Genomic DNA, 22,084 nt, shown 5'->3' with positions numbered 1-22,084 from the left:
TTACTTCCCAGCCTTCCCATATTTAAACCCTATGAAAACAACTTCTAACTCAAAATTTTCTAGAGTATTTTCTGTTTTCTTGACAAAATCTGACTGATAAAGTAATTGGTAATCTGAGCTGGAATGTTACCATGATAAAAAAAAAATAAGAAGAAGGGGCACTGGCCTAGAAGTTGGGTTCTAGGTGATGAAGAAACTAATATTAGAGGCTAGAACAGTACAGATCTATAATCCATATTATGCGACAGTAAAATTGCCATCTGCTATGACTTGGAAGGAAGAGCATATGCCTAATGAGTTTGTTGCTCTAGGAAAACAGTTTGAAAAACAGAATGTTAGAAGTGTGTATTCAGTACTACTGGCTTCATTTAGGGGGTTGGGGGCGGGGTGAAATGTAAGCTTGGGGAAGAACTGACCAGTGCGAAAGGAAAAAGGAAAGGAAAAAGAGTATACGGAAATTCAGAGCTTTTTGTAGCTAGAAAAGCTGATTGCTTCCAGACCTCCAAACATGAGAGAGAGATTGTAAAAGGCTTTGAGCAACAAAGGCCCAGTGAACCTTCTCAGGTGAATAATGTGACAGTGATTCAGCTCAAATATCAAATTAAGGATGTAGGCTTCCCACCAGATTTGAGTTGACTGGGCCATATGACTGAGTTCTGAATAACGGAGTATGAGAAGTGATAAGTATTACTTTCAACCGTGGCTATATTCAACTACTCCCACTCAAGCAAGAAATCTCCCACGCGGTCTCTTCTCCTTTCATGACAATAGTGGAGGTCATATTTTGAATATTATTATCCCCTCATGAAACGGAAAGAGCCTGTGTGCCTTAGTCACAGCTTAGAGGACAGTCCCCTGACTCACTCTGGACTTTGATGCTAGAGACAAACGAACCTCTGCTGTGTTAAGCCACTGAGACCACAGGGTTTATTTGCTATTGCATCGTAGGCTAGTCTACACTAATACACATTCTATTACTCATCTGCTAAGAGTTATTTTTATAAACAATGGAAAGCACATTTTATCAAACATTCTTTTGCGTCTATTGAGATATCATAATGTTTTCTGATAATTCAGTTAATACGGTGAATTACACCAGCAGATTTTTCCTAATGTTAAATCATTCTCGCATTCCTGAGCTAAGCCCAATTTGTTGGTAATTAGTATTTTTTTCGTATATATTATGAAGCTAAGTGAGCCCAATATAAACTGCAGTGTGTGCGAGAGGATGTGGGGAAGGGGCACAGGGAGAGACTGAGAGGAAGAGAGAAATATTAACCTAATCTTATATCTATCTTTCACATAGGAGTTTTAGTCCCTTTACATTTATTATGATCACTGATATATTTTGATTTCTTTTTTTGGTTTTTGCTATTTATTCTTCATTTTCTATGCTTTTAAATATCTTTTTTCTGCTTTCTATTGGATTAATTGAATTTTCTTTTTTCTCATTTATTCCCTCTATTGGTTTGAAAGTTGGATTAAAATTTTAACATGTACACTTGATTTAATGTCTAAAATCGATCATTATTTCTACCCTCCTCTTAAGCAACATAAAGACCTTAGAATTCTTTGACTTCCATCTCCCCTTCCCATCCTTCATGTTATTTCTGCCTAGAATTTTATTTCCACTTTGTTGTAGTCCTAATACTAGTCATTTTTTCCTACTGTTGCTGTTTTGTTATATGTTGTCTATACATGCTTATATTTACCTACACGTTTACCAAATTTTTCATTATTCCTTCTTGCATTTCACTACTTCCTTCTATGTTCAATTTCTTTCTTCCTGAAATACATCTGTTAGTAGTTCTTTCAGTGATAAACCCTTTCAAGCTTTGTGCAAAACATCTTTATTTTTCTTCACGTGAATAGAACACTAAGTTGAGAGTGCTTTTCTCTCAGGACCTTGATGAAATTCTCCCCTTGTCCTCTGGCTTCTATCGTTGCTGTTCAGAAGTCTGTCCTCAGTCTTACTGTCATTCTTCTGCAGGTAACTGGTGTTTTAAAAACAGCATTATTGGGATATAATTCATATACCAAGGTAACTATTTTCTCCCCTGTTGTTTTTCAGATTTTCTAACTTTGATATTGTTGTGAGATTTAAATGAATTGATGTAAGTAAAGTAATATCACATATGCACTCAATAAGTTAGTGCCACATACATATAAATCTTCATAAGAATTGGCCATAATTCTGAGCACATAGTGGCTACTAATAAATGCTATATTTAACTGAAAACTGGACCTAGATTTTAAAAGAAGGTGGCATGCCCCATATCTGTCCATTTTCTTTTAGTCCTTTTTTCTCTACACTCTACTTGTAGAGTGTAGTCCGCATCTCACTTCTTCTCACACTAAACGTGAGACAGCTTGATTTGCTTTTTTGTTTTTCTTCCCTCTAGTCTCTGATACTGTGAGTGCCTAACAAGGTTAATATGCTGCTGCTGTAAGTATTATCATTTGGGATGTAATCATCACATGTGGCTAATCAGGCACATGCTGAGAGGCTGGGGAGCTTGTTGTTTTTAACTGGAGGGGACAACTTAATGATAGGTTTTGACAGGGACCATTATCTGTGTGTATATATGCGCATAGACACACAGTGCAGTGAAACTCTGTAGAAGGAGACGCAGCAAAGATGAAGATGGAGAAAGAGAACTTGCCAACAAAAGAGCTAACATTTTTTGTAACATAGCGCTTATGTCGGTAACATTAGCTTGTTAACCTCATTTAATAGGGAAGGAAATAAAATTCAGAGAAGTTCCATCAAATATCAAGGCCACGCAGTAATTGGGTGGCAGGCCCAGGAAAAGAACAGAACAGAGCTGCTAAATTGTTAGTGAATTGCTTTTCCCATGAAGTCAAATTCGAAAGATAATCAAATGTGTCTAATTCTCAATGATAACTTTTTCAAAAGCGTTTGTAAATGGATATCAGGATTTCAGATGCCTACCAGACACTATAAGCTGCTTTTTCACCTGGGCCATCCGCCACGTACAGATGTGGAGACTATCCCTTGCCATCAGATTTGAAGACGAGCCTGTACCATCTTAGCAGCAATAATGACAACAACATTTTTGAACACTGGCCACATGTACTAAATGAGATATTGCCCTGGAAGTGCCTGGAATGCTTGTTATGTGACTTAGGCTAAGACTAGCTCATGTTTTTACTTCATTTATATACTGTTTCTGAATACGCTCTATGGGCTGGTTTCAGTAATTTTAAAATAGCCTATTTCATCTTCTCTAGGCTACCTATGATTTGAAAAACCCAGCAATTAATAACATGGGCATTTTCACCAAAAAGATAGGTAGGTAGGTAGGTAGGTAGATACATAGATAGATGGATAGACAGACAGATGGATAGATGTACATACAGATATAAAAATCAATCTATCTGTCTATCTATCTGATGAATAGAGAAAAGGTTACAGTCAGAAATGAAGAAATGCTCAGTCACATACTTTCTCTTGGGATAGATGTGGTTTATGAGGATGCTACGGAAGATGCCCTCAGGTTTGGTACCCTGTCTATCCTGTCCAAGAGTGAGTCAGGGAAATAGGGTTGGACCTTAAGATTTCAACATAACAAAAAACAAAGTAATGCCAGGCACTTAAGCCCCTATCTACGGCTAAGACTCATGTTTTATTTTTATTCAACTGACCCAGCTGAACTATTCCAGACCAGACCAGCTTTTTCTGCCCAATGTTTTACAACTAAAATTTTCAAATACACTGAAAACTTGAAATAATTGTACAGTGGACAACCATATACCATCACTTGGATTCTGCAATTGTTGTATATTGCTCCATTTGTCCTATGAACTGAATGTATGTATCTTCCCCAAATTCATATGTTGAAGCCCTCATCTCCAATGTGATGGTATTTGCACATGGGACATTTGGGAGGTAATTAGGTCATGAGGGTGGAGCCCTCATGAATGGGATTAGTGCCCTTACAAGAAGAGACATGAGAGAGATGATTTCTCTCTCCACCATGTGAGGACACAGCAAGAAGGTGTCTGTCTGCAAACCAAGAAGAAGGTTCTCACCAGGAAATGAAGCAGTGGACGCCTTGATCTTGGACTTCACAGCCTCCAGAACCATGAGAAATAAATTTCTGTTGTTTAAACCATCCATTCTATGGTATTTTTTGTTACAGCAGCCTGAGCTAAGACAGTTTGCTTTCTCACATATCCATGCACCTATCTACCCATCAATCCATCTTAGCTGTAGCGATCATTGCTCTTCACCCCTAAACATTTCAGCATGCATTTCATTAGCTAGAGTTCAATATTTTATGAATCTCTTCTATTTTAAGGTAAAATTTACATACAGTGAAATGCACAAAGCCTAGTAACATTCAGTAAGTTTTAAGAAGTGCAAACATCCATTTAACCCACACCCCTATCAAAATATAGAACATGCCATCACCCCAGAATATTCCCTCATGTCCCTGCCCAGTCCATCCTGACATTGATGCCAATGCTGAGTTAACCACTCTTCTGCTTTTTTTTCCACTATAGATGAGTTTTGCTTATTTTACAATTTCACATAAACGGAATTATGCAGTAGGTACTATGTTTCTGAGATTCCTCCATGTTATTGAATGCCTCCATTAATTTCATTCCCTTTTTATTGCTGTATAGCATTACACTATATAAATATATCTTAATTTGTTTATTCACAAGGACATGAGGGCTCTTGGCAGTTTTTGCCATTATGAATAAAGCTGCTATGAACATTCTTGTGCAGGTCTTTTTTTTTAATTTTAACTTATAGGGAAATGCCTAAGAATGGAACTGCTGGATTTTCAGTGCATGTTTAATTGTATATGAAACTGCCAAGCCTTTTCCTAAAGTGGTTGCTCCATTTTACTCTCCCAACAAGAATGTATTCTCCACATCCTCACCAACACTTGGTGGAATCAGCCTTTTTAGTTTTAGCTGGGAGGTGTTGCAGAGACTCATATCTCTAGGAATGCTCCCACCAGCTCCTGCCCATCAGAGCAAAACTTGCCTTTCACTGAGCCCTCTCTCCTAAGGAGTTAACTTCAGAAGTTTGGAGAGTGGTGCTTATATTTCAGTGGCTTATTTCTTCTAAGATCCTAAAAGAGGAAAAGAACTTCCTCTATCTTGTCCAACTCCTCCATCTTGCTTAGCAAGAAGAGTTTAAAACATCAGAACAGTCATCTGACTGGATCAAGTTAGCAAGTTCAAAGTTATCCTTTGTCTTATATATATTTTGAGGCAAAAGATCCTCTCTTCTAAACATCAGTCTTTGTCTCTATTTCCAGCAAGATTTAGAACCTTCAATATTCTAGAGAAGAAAAGTCCCTAGTACTTAGGCTCAGCCGATTTTCCTTCAGGCTTCCCTAAGAACCATTCCTCACGTTATCATAGCCCCCGCGTAAGGCAGGATTCATGTCCCCTCTTTACAGAGGCGGTAACCGCACGTGAGAACAGAATCTCAAGCACAGGATGTGTGATCCTCACACACACGTTCCTACCTGTGCCTCTCCCCCGGCGGGCAGCTCCGCCGTCGTGGACTCTGCCACGGAACCAGGGCCTCCTGCCCTCCCTCCACCTCCACCGTGCAGACAAAGCACTTGGCAGGCTCCCTCCGTGACTCCTCACTCCCAAGCCCATTCACCTCCCCACTTGCATCCTCTCTGCTTCTCCCCCTCGTTCTTCCAACTCTGCTCAGTTACCTCCTAAAACTCTTGTTGCCTTTCCTTTCTCTCTCGTTCTTTTCCATATGGGAACTAAAAATGTATCCTAAGCTTGCCTGAGGACTGCCCAAGTACCGCTAGTGGCGTCACTAAGAGAGACATAAGGAAGAACCAATGCCATCAACGTCTAAAGCCCTGGAAGGTGCCAAGAGGTCCCTTTTAGAACCTCTACAAAGGAACTTTCTCCTTTCTCAACCCCTCCTAATTAAACTGGCTTTTCCTCAAGTACCAACATTCTACACAAGCAAAACACTTTTGTCTTCACTATTGGGTTTCTGTGCTAATTACTAGCATCACAGCAACATTGTCCTCTATTACTTCAGTTGCAAAGATACAGCATGTCAGTCACGTTTTAAATTAAATTGCAACACTATGTCTATGAAAAATCATGTAGTAAATGCCAAACTGACTTAAACTTTTGGAATAAAATCAATTTCCAAATTAGGACTTGCCTTTTTTTCCTATTCAGTTTTAAACATTTGTTACAAGAATTTCCTCTTTGGCATATCTTCTTTCATGTAGAAATGTATGAAAATACAATAGTACCATCCTCAGCATCACAGCTTTATATGTATTATCCTTACCTGGAAAGTACATATTATTACGAACCAATTTTACAGATGAGGAAACCGAGATTCAGAAAAGTTTAGTAACTCACAGCTAGTAAGTGGCAGAGCGTGACGTCACACCTTAGTTTGTCAGCCTCCAGATGATGCTTTCTTAGCCGCCATGCTGCCCTTCTCCCCTGTATGGCCTGTGCCACCCAGCACACAATTAAAGCTTTCCAGCATGGTCCAGGATAAGCCACAACTGTGTAATCCACCTCCCCATCATTCTCTGCAGCTCTACCACGTTCTTCCCCCAAAATTGTTCAGATCTCACCAAATCTCAGAAGGACAGGGAAAGAGACTGGCAAAAGCTCTGAAGGAAAAGCAGTAAATCCAGATCTTTAGTAAATTTAGAGCTATTTTTTTTTTTTTTGGAAGAGATCAGCCCTGAGCTAACATCTGCCAACACTCCTCCTTTTTTGCTGAGGAAGACTGGCCCTGGGCTAACACCCATGTCCATCTTCCTCCACTTTATATGGGATGCCGCCACAGCATGGCTTGCCAAGCAGTGAGTCCGTGCACACCCGGGATCCGAACTGGTGAACCCCGGGCTGCTGCAGCGGAACCCACGCACTTAACCGCTTGCGCCACCAGGCCGGCCCTAGTAGAGCTATTTTTTTAAAAAAAGCTGTATCTAGCAAAGAGACTCTAGCTATGCAATTAATAATCAGCACCTATTATGCATTTTAAATAGCTCTCACCTGGCTCTGAGCATGGGCACAGAATCTGGCTTATGCACCTGGGCTATTCTGTCATCCAGAGTGCTAGGCTTTCCTTACTAACTGGCTCTAATGGCTTTAATCAGATTGGCTGACAAGATACCAGGGAACAGAGACTTCATGGCTGCAGCACAGTCCAAGGCTAAGACGAGTGAGAGCCCAGATTTGGTTGAAGGAGCTGACCTTTTTCTACCAGCTCTGCTGGCCCTTCACCTGATGCTGACATGCGAGGCCAGAGACCACCGACTCATGCAGCCTACTGCATTGTTACTGACTTCCTCCTTATTTCAGTAAGACTTCGGTGCCTGTGGTGAACAGGTTTACCAGCCCTCCACTCTTCCCCCTCTAGTTTACCTTCCTGTACTTGAACGGCTGGAAATTCAACAACAACATTTTCCAGACTCTCTTGCAGCTAGCATTCGAGATACAAATTAGATTCCTCCGATTAGATGTACTTGCATGAGATCCAGAGGGCAGAACTGAGGCAAAAACCATCTTCCTGCCCCCTTTCAAGCTGTTTCGCTGACAAGTAAGACCATGAAAGGTGAGCTAATTCTTTCGCAGCATCATTCCAGCGTCCAATCTCCATCTTCTTGGGTCCTGAGAGGCAGCTGGCAGCAGCAGCTTTTTTATTCTGGCTTCCTGGCTCCTGGACTGCAGCTATGGGAGGACGTCTGAGCCCCTTTCTAGTGGTGATCTCAGAAGTGGTAGCGCCCCCTGGTGAGTCAGGCCCAGATCTCGCACCTCCGCCTCCTCCATCAACACCACAACCACTAATGTTTCTTGAATGCTCACTATGCATTAAGCACTGTGCTACACACTTTCCATAAATCATTTTATTTGAACCCCAAAACAACCCATGAGGGAGGTATTATTAATATCTCTTTGTTCCAGATGAGTCTATTGAGATTCAGAAAAGAGAGGTAAATTGCCCAAGATCAGAGCAAAGCCGGGGGTAAGCAGGTAGAGCTGGGATTTGACCCCAGACCTGACTCAGCCCAAAGCCTGAGCTTTGCCTCTTTACAGGTATGTGAAGGGCTGGGACCTTTCAGCAGATTTTAATTGCCCATACACATGATGTAGCTGAAAAGACATCATTCTTTTCCCTTAAACGACATATGTGTAGAGGCCAGCCTATTTCATGTCAAGATGCATCTAGATATCGAAGAAGCCTTCAATCTAGTTAAATAGAAAGGCAATTAAAAAGTCCAGAGGTATCACTTTGTAAAAACTTGTCTAAGCCATACCAAGATCATTTTTATTGTAAGAATTAAAGACTTAAGATAAAAGCAGTCACAGCCTTCTACTTGCTCCTGGAAGGACGAGAGCTGGAGGAACAGACACGCACTTACCCGGTGCTCTGTTAACAGCGAGGTTTCGGAAATGGCTGCCTTTGATCATTTCCACAGATAATCGCCCCGTTGTGGCGTTGTAGGACAGCCCCACCAGCAGCTCTGGCGCCCCTCCATGAGCCAGCGACTGCGTGGATGAAGCACTGTCGCTGTGAGACACTGCAGATGGGCTGAGCGGAGACTCTCCACTCTGCAGGGAAGAACAACAAAGAGCCCATTGGCCCACACCACACTCGGCTCTCTGCAGAAAGCCAACGTTATGTGTGGTAAAACTGTGGCCCCATCTCAACCGCTGCCAAAGATTACTAACAGCGCACTCGGTGTGAATGATAATGGGCCTGGGAGCGCAGGCATGGACGAGATCCCTGTGTTATTAGTGACATATTTGTTTCAAGAGCTGTCTCCATTCAATATTTCCTCTCCAAAGACAAAACGGACAAAGATGTTATTACTAGTGTAAATCAAACGCTCTAGGATACATGGAGAGCTAGCAATACATTTAATATACACCAAAATTCCCTCCTGGGTGATTTGTGCTAGAATGTTTCTGTGGAACCCATCCACTCTAGGCATGAGTTTTGTTTCTGTTCTCTGCGGCTTCTTGATGAACGGAGCAACACAGGAGGCATTTTCTCTTCACTAGAAAAGAAATGAGAGACATCTACCACCACAGAACATTTGGCCCCTAGTTCTGCTTCTTAAGGTTGTCAGGAATATGCCAGAAGCAGCATTCTTCCTCCTAAGGAAATGAATTACATTGAAAATGAGCACTTCTACAACTGTTTGATAAGGAAGCTGACACACGGACTGAGGATCTCAGAGACCTTGCAGGCACCGGAGAACCCAGGAGAGAGCCCACACTTGGTTATGTTTATTCACAGGCACGCTTCTCCAAAGCGCCCACCTTCATGCACCAGACACATTGGGAAGAGGAGAGCAAAGTAGATCAGGACATTGACTCACGCTCGAGAAGCAGGAGTGGGAATGGGCCCTGGGGGAGCAGGCCAGCCAGCCTCCTGGAGCCACTACTTCCCCCACTGGAAATAAGTGCACTGGACTTTGCTCAAACCTTTCTTCTCAACATCTGAAATCATTTCCTAAAACTTTTTATCAGAAATCCCCAAAAATAAACACCTTAAAAGGAATTAAATATTCTTCACATCTGTAGGAAAATATCTACAGCCATGGGCATCTCTGTAGAGCCCGAGTTTTCACAGAACACAGTTCATAAACTGTAGGGCTGGGTGGTTTTGGCAGGTGCCTTATGGCCCCTGCTGTCTAGATGATGGTAATCCAACAACGAAGTATCTGCTTAGTTTTGGGTGAGGACCACTCTCTCCTCTGTGTTTCTATAGAAGCAACTACTGTGACATCCATCACTGCACAGCTCAGCTCTCCCATCAAATTCTGAATCCTTACAAATCTCTCAGTCCACAGTGCAGAGCCCGATGTCTGGCACATAAACATGCTCAACAAATAACTGGTGAATGGAAGAATTTTCACCTTCAAAGTTCTTTCACACTGGCTCATTTTCCCCACTCAACTCTGCATCCCCAGCACACAGTACAGGGCCTGGCACAGAGAATTAGGGGTGTGACCACACCTGTCCTTATGCTCTATAGTGTAGGATTCCTTCCGACCTCCTACGGCGTCTGTTTTCCATGATTTCAGATATACTTACTCAGAGCTTAAGAATAAAAAGGGATTTGAGTAGAGACGAGACATGATCTGACTTATGGTTTAAAAAGCTCATCTGGCCCCCGTGTTGGGAATAGTCTCTAGGGGGCAAAGGCAGAAGCAGGGAGACCACTCAGAGGACATTTCAATAATCCAGCAGTCAAGTTTTGGTTGTATTTTGAAGACAGAGCCAATAGGATTTTAGGTGGAAAGGAGAGAAATCACAAATGACTTGTAAGATTTTTGACCTGAGAAACTAAAAGAATGAAAATGCCTTTAGCCCAGATTGGAAGACTGCAGGTAGAGTGGATTTAGGGAGGCAAAAATCAGGAGTTCAAGTCTGGAGATATTAATTTTGAGAAATTAAAAATTTAAGCAGCTGGATCTCCCACCACTACACTCCGGCCTTTCTGGCTCCTTTCCTCTTCCTCAGACATGGGAGGCTCCTTCCCACCTCCCGACGCCTGTACACGCCATTCTCTCTGTCTGAAATCCTTGTCCTCCACCAGTCTCGCTCCCCTGATTGCGTGAGTGCTGTGTTTTGTCACCACCTCAAAGAAACTTTCTTTGACCCTCCTGAATAACAGCAGCCTCTGTCATTCTCTTTCTTCGCCTACCTTGCTTACTGTTGCCCTCCCCCACCAGACTGTAAGCTCCCGAGAGCAGAGTCATCACCCATTTGTTCCTTCCTGCATCCCCTTTGCCCATTCGTACCTGACATATAGTAGGCACTCAGTAAACATTTTTTTGTGTGTGAGGAAGATTAGCCCCGACAGAGCTAACATCTGTCACCAATCCTCCTCATTTTGCTGAGGAAGATTGGCCCTGGGCTAACATCCGTGCCCATCTTCCTCTACTTGATATAGGATGCCGCCACAGCATGGCTTGACAAGCGGTACATCGGTGCACGCCCGGGATCCAAACCCCAGGCCGCTGCAGCAGAGCGCATGCACTTAACTGCTACGCCACCAGGCCGGCCCCACTCAGTAAACATTTTTGAATAGATGACTGATTGGCCAAATAGCCCAAGAGAGCTACCTGATCTTTTTACATGGTTTTTAAAAGGAGACCCTCACACTTGATGACATGTAATCCACATGTCATTAGACATGTCTAATCGTAGACATCTGAGCTGTGCTGGCTTTCCTTAAAACCCCAGGAGACAGAGCGGATGGGGCATGTGGGAGGAGCCTGGCCATACACATGGAAGGTCTCAGAAGTGGCTGGAGTTCAGGACTGCTGTCACAGCCTACTCAGGCACACTTGTTAAGCACTTCACCTTGAAAGTCTCTTCTTTGAGACTCATCATAATGCATACTGGGGGCAGGGCAGGTGGATGGGGGGGTCAGACCACTTATCAGCTAACCAGAAGGTCAAGCCACCTCTCCTGGTTTTTCTACACTCTCCACCACACTGCTGCTGTCATTTCCTAAAATGGACGAGGAATGCATCCATCAGGTTATAGAGAATATGAGCACAAAAAACCCATTGTACCATGAAGTGCAAATCATGGCTTATAAGGATGAGGAGAGCCAAATGGAAAATTACATTAAGGTGTTTGAATTCACAGGCCGAATGTACTAAATCAAGGGCTAACAATTCCAGGTCCTCAAACACACCGAGGCATTAGCAGCACCAATTCACATACTCACACTGATATTACTTCTTGGCTCCAGGACCAGAGTCACTTTCATCTCCCCTTCTGGGTGCAGGTGACTGAGATAGAACAGCTTCTCTCCCATCATTCTCTCACGGGTCATCTTGCGGGCAGCATACAGGCGGAAGCGGACAGCACAGGTAGCCACATCTCTGGCCTCCAGCCTGGTGAAGGTAACCTTCTCCTTGAAGACAGGGCTGGGCCCTCGCTGTATGCTTGTCCTGCCCCTCTGTTTCTTACTGGGTAGCAGCACTACATGAACTTGCCAGGAGTTGACGCCGCTTCGGTCCTTATCCGGGAGGCCCTGTGCTCTCACAATGGTCACTGTGAGCTTCTGGCTGGCAGCTCTATATTCAAAGATGACATCCAGGTCGCCACATTTTGAGATGGGCTCTGGGACCCCAGATGGCACCTGAAAATTGGTCCCATCCTGTTCCTGTAGCAGAGAGAGGAAATGATTAGGAATGGAATGGAAATAATAATGCCCAATTACATTTTGGAGAGACAGTGTCTCTCTGTGCTCCTTCAGAACCGAGTACTTGTTCACTGCTAGCACACATCCTTTTACCTTAGAAAGGTCTGTTTACTAGTCTATCTCTCCATTAGATTGTGAATTCTTTGAGGGTACAGTGTTTACCTCATATAGTGAGCCTTCATGAATGCTTTTGGAATGAATGTACAAAGCTTTTATATTCTGCAAAGTGTTTTCATATACACTGCAACTCAAAAAGCACAAATGACCACTATCATTGAAACCAACTGAAATTCTAAGTCAAAAATTAGTCAACTATGCAACTGCCAAGAGGTAACTTTTCCTTGAGTCCCCAGGAGAAATGGCTGAGCCTGGGCCTGTGCTCTATGGGCCAGGACTCCTGCAGACAAGAATCCTAATGAGAGTCATGGTCAGGTGATCCTTCAGTAGATTTTCAATATATATAGGAGAAACGGTTTAGGGCAGAGCTTCTCAGATGTTCATGTGGATTTGAATCATCCAGGGAGTCTGATTCAGTGGGATCGGAGTGGGGCCTGAGACTCTGCACTTCTCAGAAGGTCACAAGGATGTTGCAGGTGGCCTCAGATCACACTTTGAGTAGCAAGGGTTTAGGATCCCAAGGGTTTAGGTTTGCTGCATCCCTAGCAGCCATTTAGCAAACAGCAACACTGGACTGGAAACAGAACACCTGGGTTGAATCATAACTCTACCACTGATTAGCTTTGACCTTGGCCAAATACACCATCCATTCTGTACTCCAGCTGGAAAATGAGTATTAAGATGCCTACTTGATAGAGTGTCGTTGTGAGGTTTTAATAGATGTGAAAAATACCTGGCTCAGACCAGACTCCATAAATATCTATTCCCATCACTGGACTGGTGCTACCTATTTTCAAATATGCCCTCCCTCATCATGAAATATCACCCTTAGACAGCAATTCACCTGTAGCCAGTCAGACCTGATGACCTCACTGGGAAAACTGAGCTGAACTGCATTACTCTAATGAACCACCCTTCAACAAACTGTAAATAATGTCAACAGAATTTGATTTTTCCTCTGAAAGCATAACTCTTACCCATAACTAAACTTGGTCTGATTCTTATTGTAAATCAGAATCAGTTCTTATTTATGTAATTAAACATCAGGCTTTGCTAATTTAAAGACCTCTTTACTTAAAAAAAATAATAAAACACATCAGAAATGCACATTCATCAACAAAGCTTCCCCACAGAGTTCAGGTGAAAGTGCATGGTTGTCTGGAATGAGACATCCTTAGGAACCCCAGGTCTACCGCTTGCTACCTCCATGCCATCAGGCAAGTTATTTGATCCTTTCCACTTTCTGTTTCCTCAACAGTAAAATGGAGATTACACCTACTTTATAGGATTGTTTTGAAAATTAAAGGATTTGACGAGGCATCTAATAAATGTCCTCTCTTTTAAGGTTCACATTAGTCTACCAAGAAAATTTAGGCTTCTTGCAAAACAAGGGAAGCTTCTTATATCCTCTCCTCTGAGCATGCGTTCATGTGTGAGTGTTTCTATTCAGAGGTACTTATTTTCAAGTGATAAAAGTGGTTGCTATAGAGACTTCTAAATACAACTGACTGGTGTAGCTATAATATTAGAAGCAAGTCTCCAAGGAGTTAGGCCAACTCAAAAATCAAGTCACAGTCTTCTGTTAAGACTCCCACCTATTTTAGCCTACTCTTGATCATCTCTATATTGCTTGCTGGACCATAAGTAATAATAGCTGACATCCACTAAGCCCTTCTTCATGCCAGGTACCATACTAAACCCTTTATAGACTATAAAAGCCCACTCTTATGCATTTCTGACCTTCTTGGCCTCACCTCTTGTTCCATCTTTCCCTATAGGAAGTGCTCGAAGTGGCTTCAGCCTGGCACAACCCAATCAAGTCATACCTCTTGCCCATGCAATGTAACTCTCAGCTCCCACCACAGGCCTCTCTGTTGATGTCAAGGCTTGGAAAGTTACATAATCCTGCTCGGCGCTCACGTACATAAAGTCCAGAGTGTGTGTGGCTTTAATGCCCCTGCAGGACACTTTTCTCCCCTTGGACAGGTGTCCTGAGGTTGGTTTATACAGCTTCTTAGAGTACAGTCCCACAAGATCAAGCCTTGAGTCACACTTAGTGGTGGCCAACGCAATCACACATTCTCACACTGGCTCTCCCTTCTTCCCTGCCTCACCCCCCTTGTCCCTCACTCTTGTTCCCTGGGATTGCACATCCTAACAAGTAGGCTCTGTTTTTTGGGAAATCTAGCTAAGAAACATTATCTTTTTTAATGTTCACATTAACCTAACAAGGTAGGTATTTTAATATCTTCATTTTACAGGAGAGGAAACTAAGACTTAGAAAGGCTAAATAACTCACTCCCTGCCCCCAACATCATATGCCCAGCCAAGATTATCCAGGATTTACCAGCATTAATCTCAAACCTTATGTCAAACCCATAATGTCTTCCTTCTTCTCCCCCAAACTTTTCACCATAGCTATTTATATGTACAGTAAGTGTGTGAGATGAAGAGAGAGTAAGATGGCAGATGGGAGTTGGAAACACATGCTACTTTAAATTTCACATCCTTTTCAGCTCTTGCTCTTAATATTAGTTAACAGTTTCCAGTATGTCATCAACTTCAATACCCAGGTAAAAATCTCCTAGTTAATGAGTATCTCCCCACTTACCTATCAGGCTATCTATTCAGATCAATGCTCACTCCACCTGCAAGTTGGTGGTAAAGTCCTGGGGAGGGCTCTGAAATAACTGCCCTAAGAACCCTGAATAAGACACAGCTCCAGGCATCGGCCAGGCTCTGGAGCAGGACGATCTAAGCTGTAGCCCATGAACACTGGGCTTTGCGGCCCCTTCCTGGGTTGATCTGAGACAAAGATTTGCGAAGGCGGGTATTTTCATAGCAATTAATTATTTCAACACACTTTACCTATCACCAGGCAACTAAAGGCTCTCCTCATGTGGGTACTGTTAATACCGCTAATCCATCTGACCTTCCTGCAAGGTAAAAATCTCTTCATTTTTATCCCCATTTGGCAGATTTTAATTAACTTCTCAAGGCCAACCAGTTAATCAGCGGAAAGCAGAGATGAAAAGTGGGACACCTGCCTCCCTGTGCTCAGAATCACCAGCCGTGCTCCCTTTGTCTTCCCTGCCAAGCCTTAGGTCTGTAGGAAAAAGTCAATGGCCTTTTCCAGCAGAGAGGAGCAGCACTTGAAAATCCATCAGCCTAAGGCAGTCACACTGCAGGACTGGTTTCCTTCTGAGACAAAATAAATGATTCCTTTAGCTCTAATATTCCAGGTTTTTCTTTAAGATGGGAATACTTGTACCACATTGTCAAAACCCATGCAGGTTTAAAGATTTTTCTATGAAATTGAAAGCCTTTCTGTTTTAGTAAGATAGTGTTGATCTCATCTGTGTGGCCCCACGTAAACAGACCTACAATATGTTCCTGGTGCCAAATACATGAGGGAAGACAGGGTTCTTAATACAGCTAAGAGGCAAATCAATCAATTCTTAAAAGGGTGAGCTAAGCCTGCAAAGCAGGCAGTTACAGGAGCTGCCTCCAAGCTGCATTTGAGGTTCTACTGTAGGAGCACCAAATTACAATTTTTGTCTCAAAATAGATAGGAGGTTGAATGGAGCACACAGAGATGTCTGGGTATTTTTGGAGTCTGAGAATGTTTAGTGCCTTCAACACCAAGTCTTCTGTTAAAGCTCCATGTGGCAGGCAAACGGGAGGTCACCTAGAGAAAGCAATTCCCAGCTTAATGGTCAAGTTATCAAGGGGACAGAGAATCAACAGGCAGGGAAACAGTTCTGTTCTGTTTTTGTGGTGAGAGAGCCAAAAAGAATATTTTTAAACGTTAAATGTTATTGTGTGGGATTTGATATGACTCTTGGCAGTAAACCAACAAAGAAGCAGAATTTCTTTACAAAACTTATAAGGTTAACAGGCTGGGGTATCTCTACATGAAGGGCTGCTTTTAACAAGCCACAGACCACGGATCTGAGTGACCATCTCCGGTCCTCAGCAGTAACACCAGCACATGAGTGCACACGTGCACACCTCCTTACGCTTAAGCCTTTGGAACATGACTTTCTGTGATTTTTTTTTTCTCCTCCTTGATGAGCATTTGGTGTGTATGATTGTCCAGGTCATAATAAGAGATTCATCCTGTTTATTTTCTCAATCAGACTGATGCTAACAAAATCCATTTACCCTTATCCTTCCCCTATCCCCACAAATTATATTAAAGTTTTATATACTTATATGATTTATCTCATCAAAATTAATTTCAAACTAGGTACTAGACACTGTTATTTAATATCTCCTGATGGCATAGAATCATAATATGAGGGATCTAGCTAATAAAAAATAACCATAAATGCCTATAAGATAAAACAATGTTTGTAAAATCCTTATCACAGAGCCTGGCACATCATAATTGCTCAATAAGTGGTAGTTTCTATCATCTTCACCTCCAGTTATACCTGTGGATGGTTAGGCATATTCTGGAGTAAGTTTTAATTGAAAAAGGAATTTAGAATGAGCATCTTTTATCAGAGATTTATTCCAAAAAACAAAGTCAATGGCCAGAGGGTCGTTACAGACTAATGCCAACTCCTAGATCTTCAATTCATTCAAAACTAACAAATATACTCATACTGCAAGATCCTCATCATAATATCTTGTACAATGTCATTGGAAGGACCATTGTATTTTACTTTAATTTTCAAATAATTCTCATATTCAAATAATCATAACTTAAGATTTGGGGTAAATAAAAATAGATTCCACTTAATTGAAACCATGAATGAAATAAACCAGTCTCTCTAAAGAACTGAAAACTCTTTTATATAAAAAAGAAGCCTGATTGTTGCTCGGTCCATTCTGCCACCATTCCTCTTCTTTTTTTTTTCCTTATCTTGATAGAAATTTATTTATGATTCTTTTATTGATACACATAGGGGTTGGGCCTTGGTCATCCAAACAAAAATTTATTTCAAATAAAGCCTCTTTATGTCTTTGTTTTTCCAGGCAACGCTTCCTTTTTGGAGAAATTTTTTCTTGAGAGACAAAGAAGGGGGGAGGGGAAAGAGAGCAAGAACTAGCCAGAGAGCACATATCACTCAAGCAAGGAAAGAATGGAAAATAAATGACTTGCCTCTGGACTCCACATGGAAGAGTTGTCAGTGGCATAGGAGTCTCCAAATCCCCGGTTCTTGAAAGCTGTCTCCGTCTCCAAGCTGCCCTGAGTGGACTGGCGACTGACGCTGTGGACCACACTGGTCTCCTGGGGAGATGCACCATGGTGCCTGGTATCCCCCACCTCACATGGGGACTGTGAGTGGGCAGAGGTAGGGTCATCTTCACCAGGAGATGGATTCTCAGAATAATTCAGTTGGCTGGTTCCATCCAAGTCTAAATTTGCAATAAGGAAATTATTTTAAATGTATTATTAATATTTTACACCATTTTAAGAAGAGAAATTTAGCAGTAGCAACCACACCAATCAAGACCTCAAAAACAAAACCCACCAAATAACACCTACAGAAACAAAATTCCATCCATTTGGTGGATAAACTTGGTCTGTATAATCAAAAAGACCATTAGTTCATTATGTGGGATACAAGAAGGTTTAATACTTTTTAATAATATGAGTATAAAGGATGTGTAATTATGTTAGAAGGATAAAATAAACACATTAGCATTTTGTTGGAGCTGATGACAAGACTTTGGGGAAGGATCTAGAAAGCAAGAACAATAATCTACTGTGGAGATCATATGGTCTCCTGACTCTACCATTCTTCCTCTCTCGTCCACGTCCACCGTATTACCCTCTGCTCAAAAGGCTTCAGCGGTTCTCTCAAGTAAAAAGTTCTCTACTTGATCCACAGAAAGAATACTGGACTTGGATTCGGATGATCTGGGGTTAAATCCTAGCTCTGCGTTAAGAACGTGAACAACATTTGAACTGTCTGAACCTTTTTTTCTTTATCTATAAAATGATGATAAAGCCATTAAAGAGTCATTGTGGACACATGAAATAACATCCACCTGGCAGCCAGCACGTCTTCCATAAATATTAGCCTTGCTTACCTGTCTTGCCCAAACTGGCCTCATCCAACCCAGCAAACCCCATTTTCCACTGCCTCCCAACTCACTGTCACGTGTGGTCTCACTGGTCATGAAGATGCTAGTTGTGCATTTCTGTTCACAGTGGTCCTCAAACCCTCCCTCCTGTCCTCTCCTTCCTGTGCATCCAAAGCCCCGACAACTCCTGAATTCTCCCTGACTTGTTCAGACACATTGTTTTTTTCTGACCTTAGTGTTATTCTATTCTCCCTTTCTCTCTCAGTACTCCCTCACCCTGTTCACCCCCCGTCTCTCCTTCCACATCTAGGTTACCCTCAGATTGTAGGGAAAAACTCACAAGGTCTTTCTAAGCAATCACTTTCACCCTGACTTGCCTCCCACATCCAAAAAGTAGCCAAAGATGTCTTAGCTCTTTGGCCTCCAGTCTCCTCCAGGAGCCCCCATCCCAGGATGAGAGAAAATTAGAGATACAGACAGGTTGAGTGAGTGGGATAATGAAGTATATATCATAAATTCAGCTCATATTTACACACCGTCTGGTAGCAATTGTTTCCACCGTTAGTCTTAAAGCCCCAGCTAGAACAGAAGCCCCTGGAACATACTAAGCCCTGTACATCTACTGCACAGTCTTCATCTACCGGTGGGTTTCCCTGAACCCTCAAATAACCTTGAAGGCTAGGCAGATAACAAGTACTTGAAGCAGCCAGGTGGGCAACAATATGGAGTGGTGGTGACAATGGTTCACCAGACAGTATATGACCACCTATAGTAAGCACACAAACTTAAAAATACATTATCTCCCTCTGCAAACCGCATAAAAGCATCTTCAGGCAGACTTGGTTGTCAGGGCACAGCTTCAGACTCCTGATTTGGGATTTTGCAAAACCATAGCAAGCCATTTAGAAACCCCTCTATATGTCTTGTTATTCTTAATAATTCAGTTCAGGTCCCTTGGAAACACTTTCATAGGACACCACAACATTTTCACATTCACATTTTCAGTTATTTGGCAAACACGCTAAAAAAAACGCCACAGAAAATGACAGAATAGAGATATTCCATATGCAAAACCCTACAAGATAAAGCAGAATTTTCTTCTAAGGCTCTAATTAGCACATCCATTCCTCACATACATGAACACTAAAATGTCCTATTAAACAGTGGGTCATCTATCAATGCGTGTAGCACCCAGCAGGATTTCAGCACAAAATCTAACTTTGCCAAGAAATTACCCCCATAAAATTGTCTCATGACTTTAACTCCTACAGTGATAATACCTAGATCAGTAATAAGGGAATGTTCAAAAACTACATTAAGCTTTGAAAAGCTATTCATAACTGAAAAACGTAAGAACTATATTAATGTAACAAACCATTTTCCTTGACAGACAAGCAAGGAATGAATTAGAAAAACAGATCTGGGGAACAAGTCAGGTTGCAAGGAGGAGGCCAGGAGAGGTGAGTCACCATGACATAAAGCGGTCTTCCTGTGCTTTAGATTAAAGCAGGTCACGTCACCTTAGACACGTACGGAAGAGTAATGGCCTGTTGTCAGAGAAATGTATTCTGGCTTCTTAGAGATCATAGGGCATAATTATGTCACATCAACTATATTTATTTCAGTAGAGAAAATCTTGAATCTGTTTAGTCCACATCTCACTTTGACAGAGCGTAACCCTACTATCCAATCACTTTCTTTTACACTCCCAAACCCCTCCCCACCACCAACCATATACAAATACTTTTGCTTACCAACTATGATGATCAGTTTTATGTGTCAACTTGGCTAGCCTATAGGCCCCGATTATTCAATCAGATGCTAATCTAGGTATTGCTCTGAAGGTATTTTGTAGATGTGATTAAAGCCCTTAAGCAGTTGACTTGAAGTAAAGATTATCCTACACCAAAAAAGAAAAAAAAGATTATCCTACATCATCAGTTCATTGAAAGGCCTTAAAAGAAGAACTGAGGCATCTCTGGAGAAGAGAAAATTTCACCTATGGATGGTAGCTTTCACTCATACCTAAGAGTTTCAGCCTACCCTTGCCATAGGTTGTCCTATGGATTTCAGAGCTGTGCATCTCTGTTTCCTAGCCAGCCCCCACAGTCACATAAACCAACTCTTTGCAATAAATCTCTTTATACATGTATCAGCTTGATATCATCCTGACATATTTGAAATCCTGATTGGTACACTATCTCAAACAAAACTGAGCACAGATTCTGGGGGAAATTGAGCAGTTTTAAACGTCTAGCTTTTATGAAACATCCTAAGAACTAAATATTTCACAAGTAAAAATAAGACTTTGCTCAAAAACAAAAACAAAATAAAAGCCCCAATAAGTGGACTATTATTCTGCAGCGACCTGATCCAGATTATATCTGCAGTGATCTGATCCAGATCACTTAGCCCGAACCCTCTTTGACAATTAAAGCACAATAACACTAAGTCAGATACGCGAGGCAAGAGAGAACTTGCCTTGACTATGAAGATAGCATTGCTTCGGTTCTCATAACCTCACTACTCCATCTAGAAAAAAGGATCTCACTGAAGATGAAACATGAAACAACCCACCAGTAACTCATTCACGGTTCAGATTTTACTTCAATTTGGACCTTTAATTTCACTGGTCCAACATTTTTAATGCATTTTTAAAGTGGAAGAATTGTCTAAAATTAAATTTGATCTCAGAAAATCATGTTTAAGGTAGACTGAAAAACAGCTAAGAACGAGCAAAAAAAAAAATCCTCTCTGCGGCACATGCTTAATGTCTTCATTATCCTCTATTGCTGAAACAAATTCACTAATCTAAAGATGAACAAAAAGAAATGACAGAAAAATCATGCAATAAAAATTACATTAACATTTCCATGGCATTTGATAACCTAAAATGTAGCATGCAGTTATCCATTCCTATGAAAATCCTGACTTTCTTCAAAATCTGCAGGTAATTCATTCAATGTAGTGGACGTTTTCCTCTCTTCAGCAGAGAAAAATTTACCTTTCCTATCACCATCTCTCAAAAAATGCAGAATCACCAGTTATGACAGAAGTTGTTGCTAATTCCAGGTAGGGTAAAGGTCAGAGTGGTTGTCAGAACTCTAAGAACATCGCTGTTTGTATAAATCAGAAACTGGACACCTGGGCTTCTGGGAAATGGAGCCATTACCTGTACAATTAAACAAGCTACTCCTAGGGAGTCAACTGCTATTGACTTTCATTAGCTCACATTCGCCTTCTCAACAGAGAAAGAAGAATGCTGTGACACAGCGCCAGAGAGAGAAGGGAGAGAGGAGAGAGGGTGTGAGGAAATTACAGAGGCGCAGTAGCCACTGACATTATGCTGTGGCTACACGAGGCATTTATTGCTTGGCTTACTTTGGGCTAAAAAGGATAGTAATAAAATATGTTATGTTGGCCCATATCAATAAGTAAAATTACATGATGGAAAGCAAATTATTATATTCCTGTTGAAAAAGAGGGTTCTTTTTGTTAATTCTCTTTTCCTTCCTTTGTTCTTTTTCCACCTGCCTCATCCACATCGTCAAGTCAGAAATTTCTTCTCTGTTATCTTCTCTCAATTTTGAGCTCTCCTTTTTCTCTTTCTTCTGCTAAGTGTCGAAAAACATGGAAGATCTACAACTATGCCGCCATTGGTTTGACTGACCACATGTCCAAAAGGAAGGAAAAGATTAGAAAATCCAG

The 22,084-nt window shown here is 41.7% G+C and overlaps 1 protein-coding gene across 1 annotated transcript in view; it reads right to left on the bottom strand.

The window, feature by feature from the left end:
- SYT16 (synaptotagmin 16) overlaps positions 1–22,084 on the bottom strand; it is a 104,699-nt gene that overhangs the window by 6,651 nt on the left and 75,964 nt on the right. The window contains exons 3-5 of the mRNA XM_058567074.1: positions 17,448–17,704; positions 11,741–12,181; positions 8,412–8,601 (exon numbers count right to left, since the gene is read on the bottom strand). Coding sequence (XP_058423057.1) covers positions 8,412–8,601; positions 11,741–12,181; positions 17,448–17,704 — 888 coding nt within the window. The remainder of the gene's footprint in view (positions 1–8,411; positions 8,602–11,740; positions 12,182–17,447; positions 17,705–22,084) is intronic.

This window comes from Diceros bicornis, chromosome 24, assembly GCF_020826845.1.
Source record: "Diceros bicornis minor isolate mBicDic1 chromosome 24, mDicBic1.mat.cur, whole genome shotgun sequence".
Lineage (NCBI taxonomy): Eukaryota > Metazoa > Chordata > Mammalia > Perissodactyla > Rhinocerotidae > Diceros > Diceros bicornis.
This window is presented reverse-complemented; position numbering and strand designations above follow the sequence as displayed.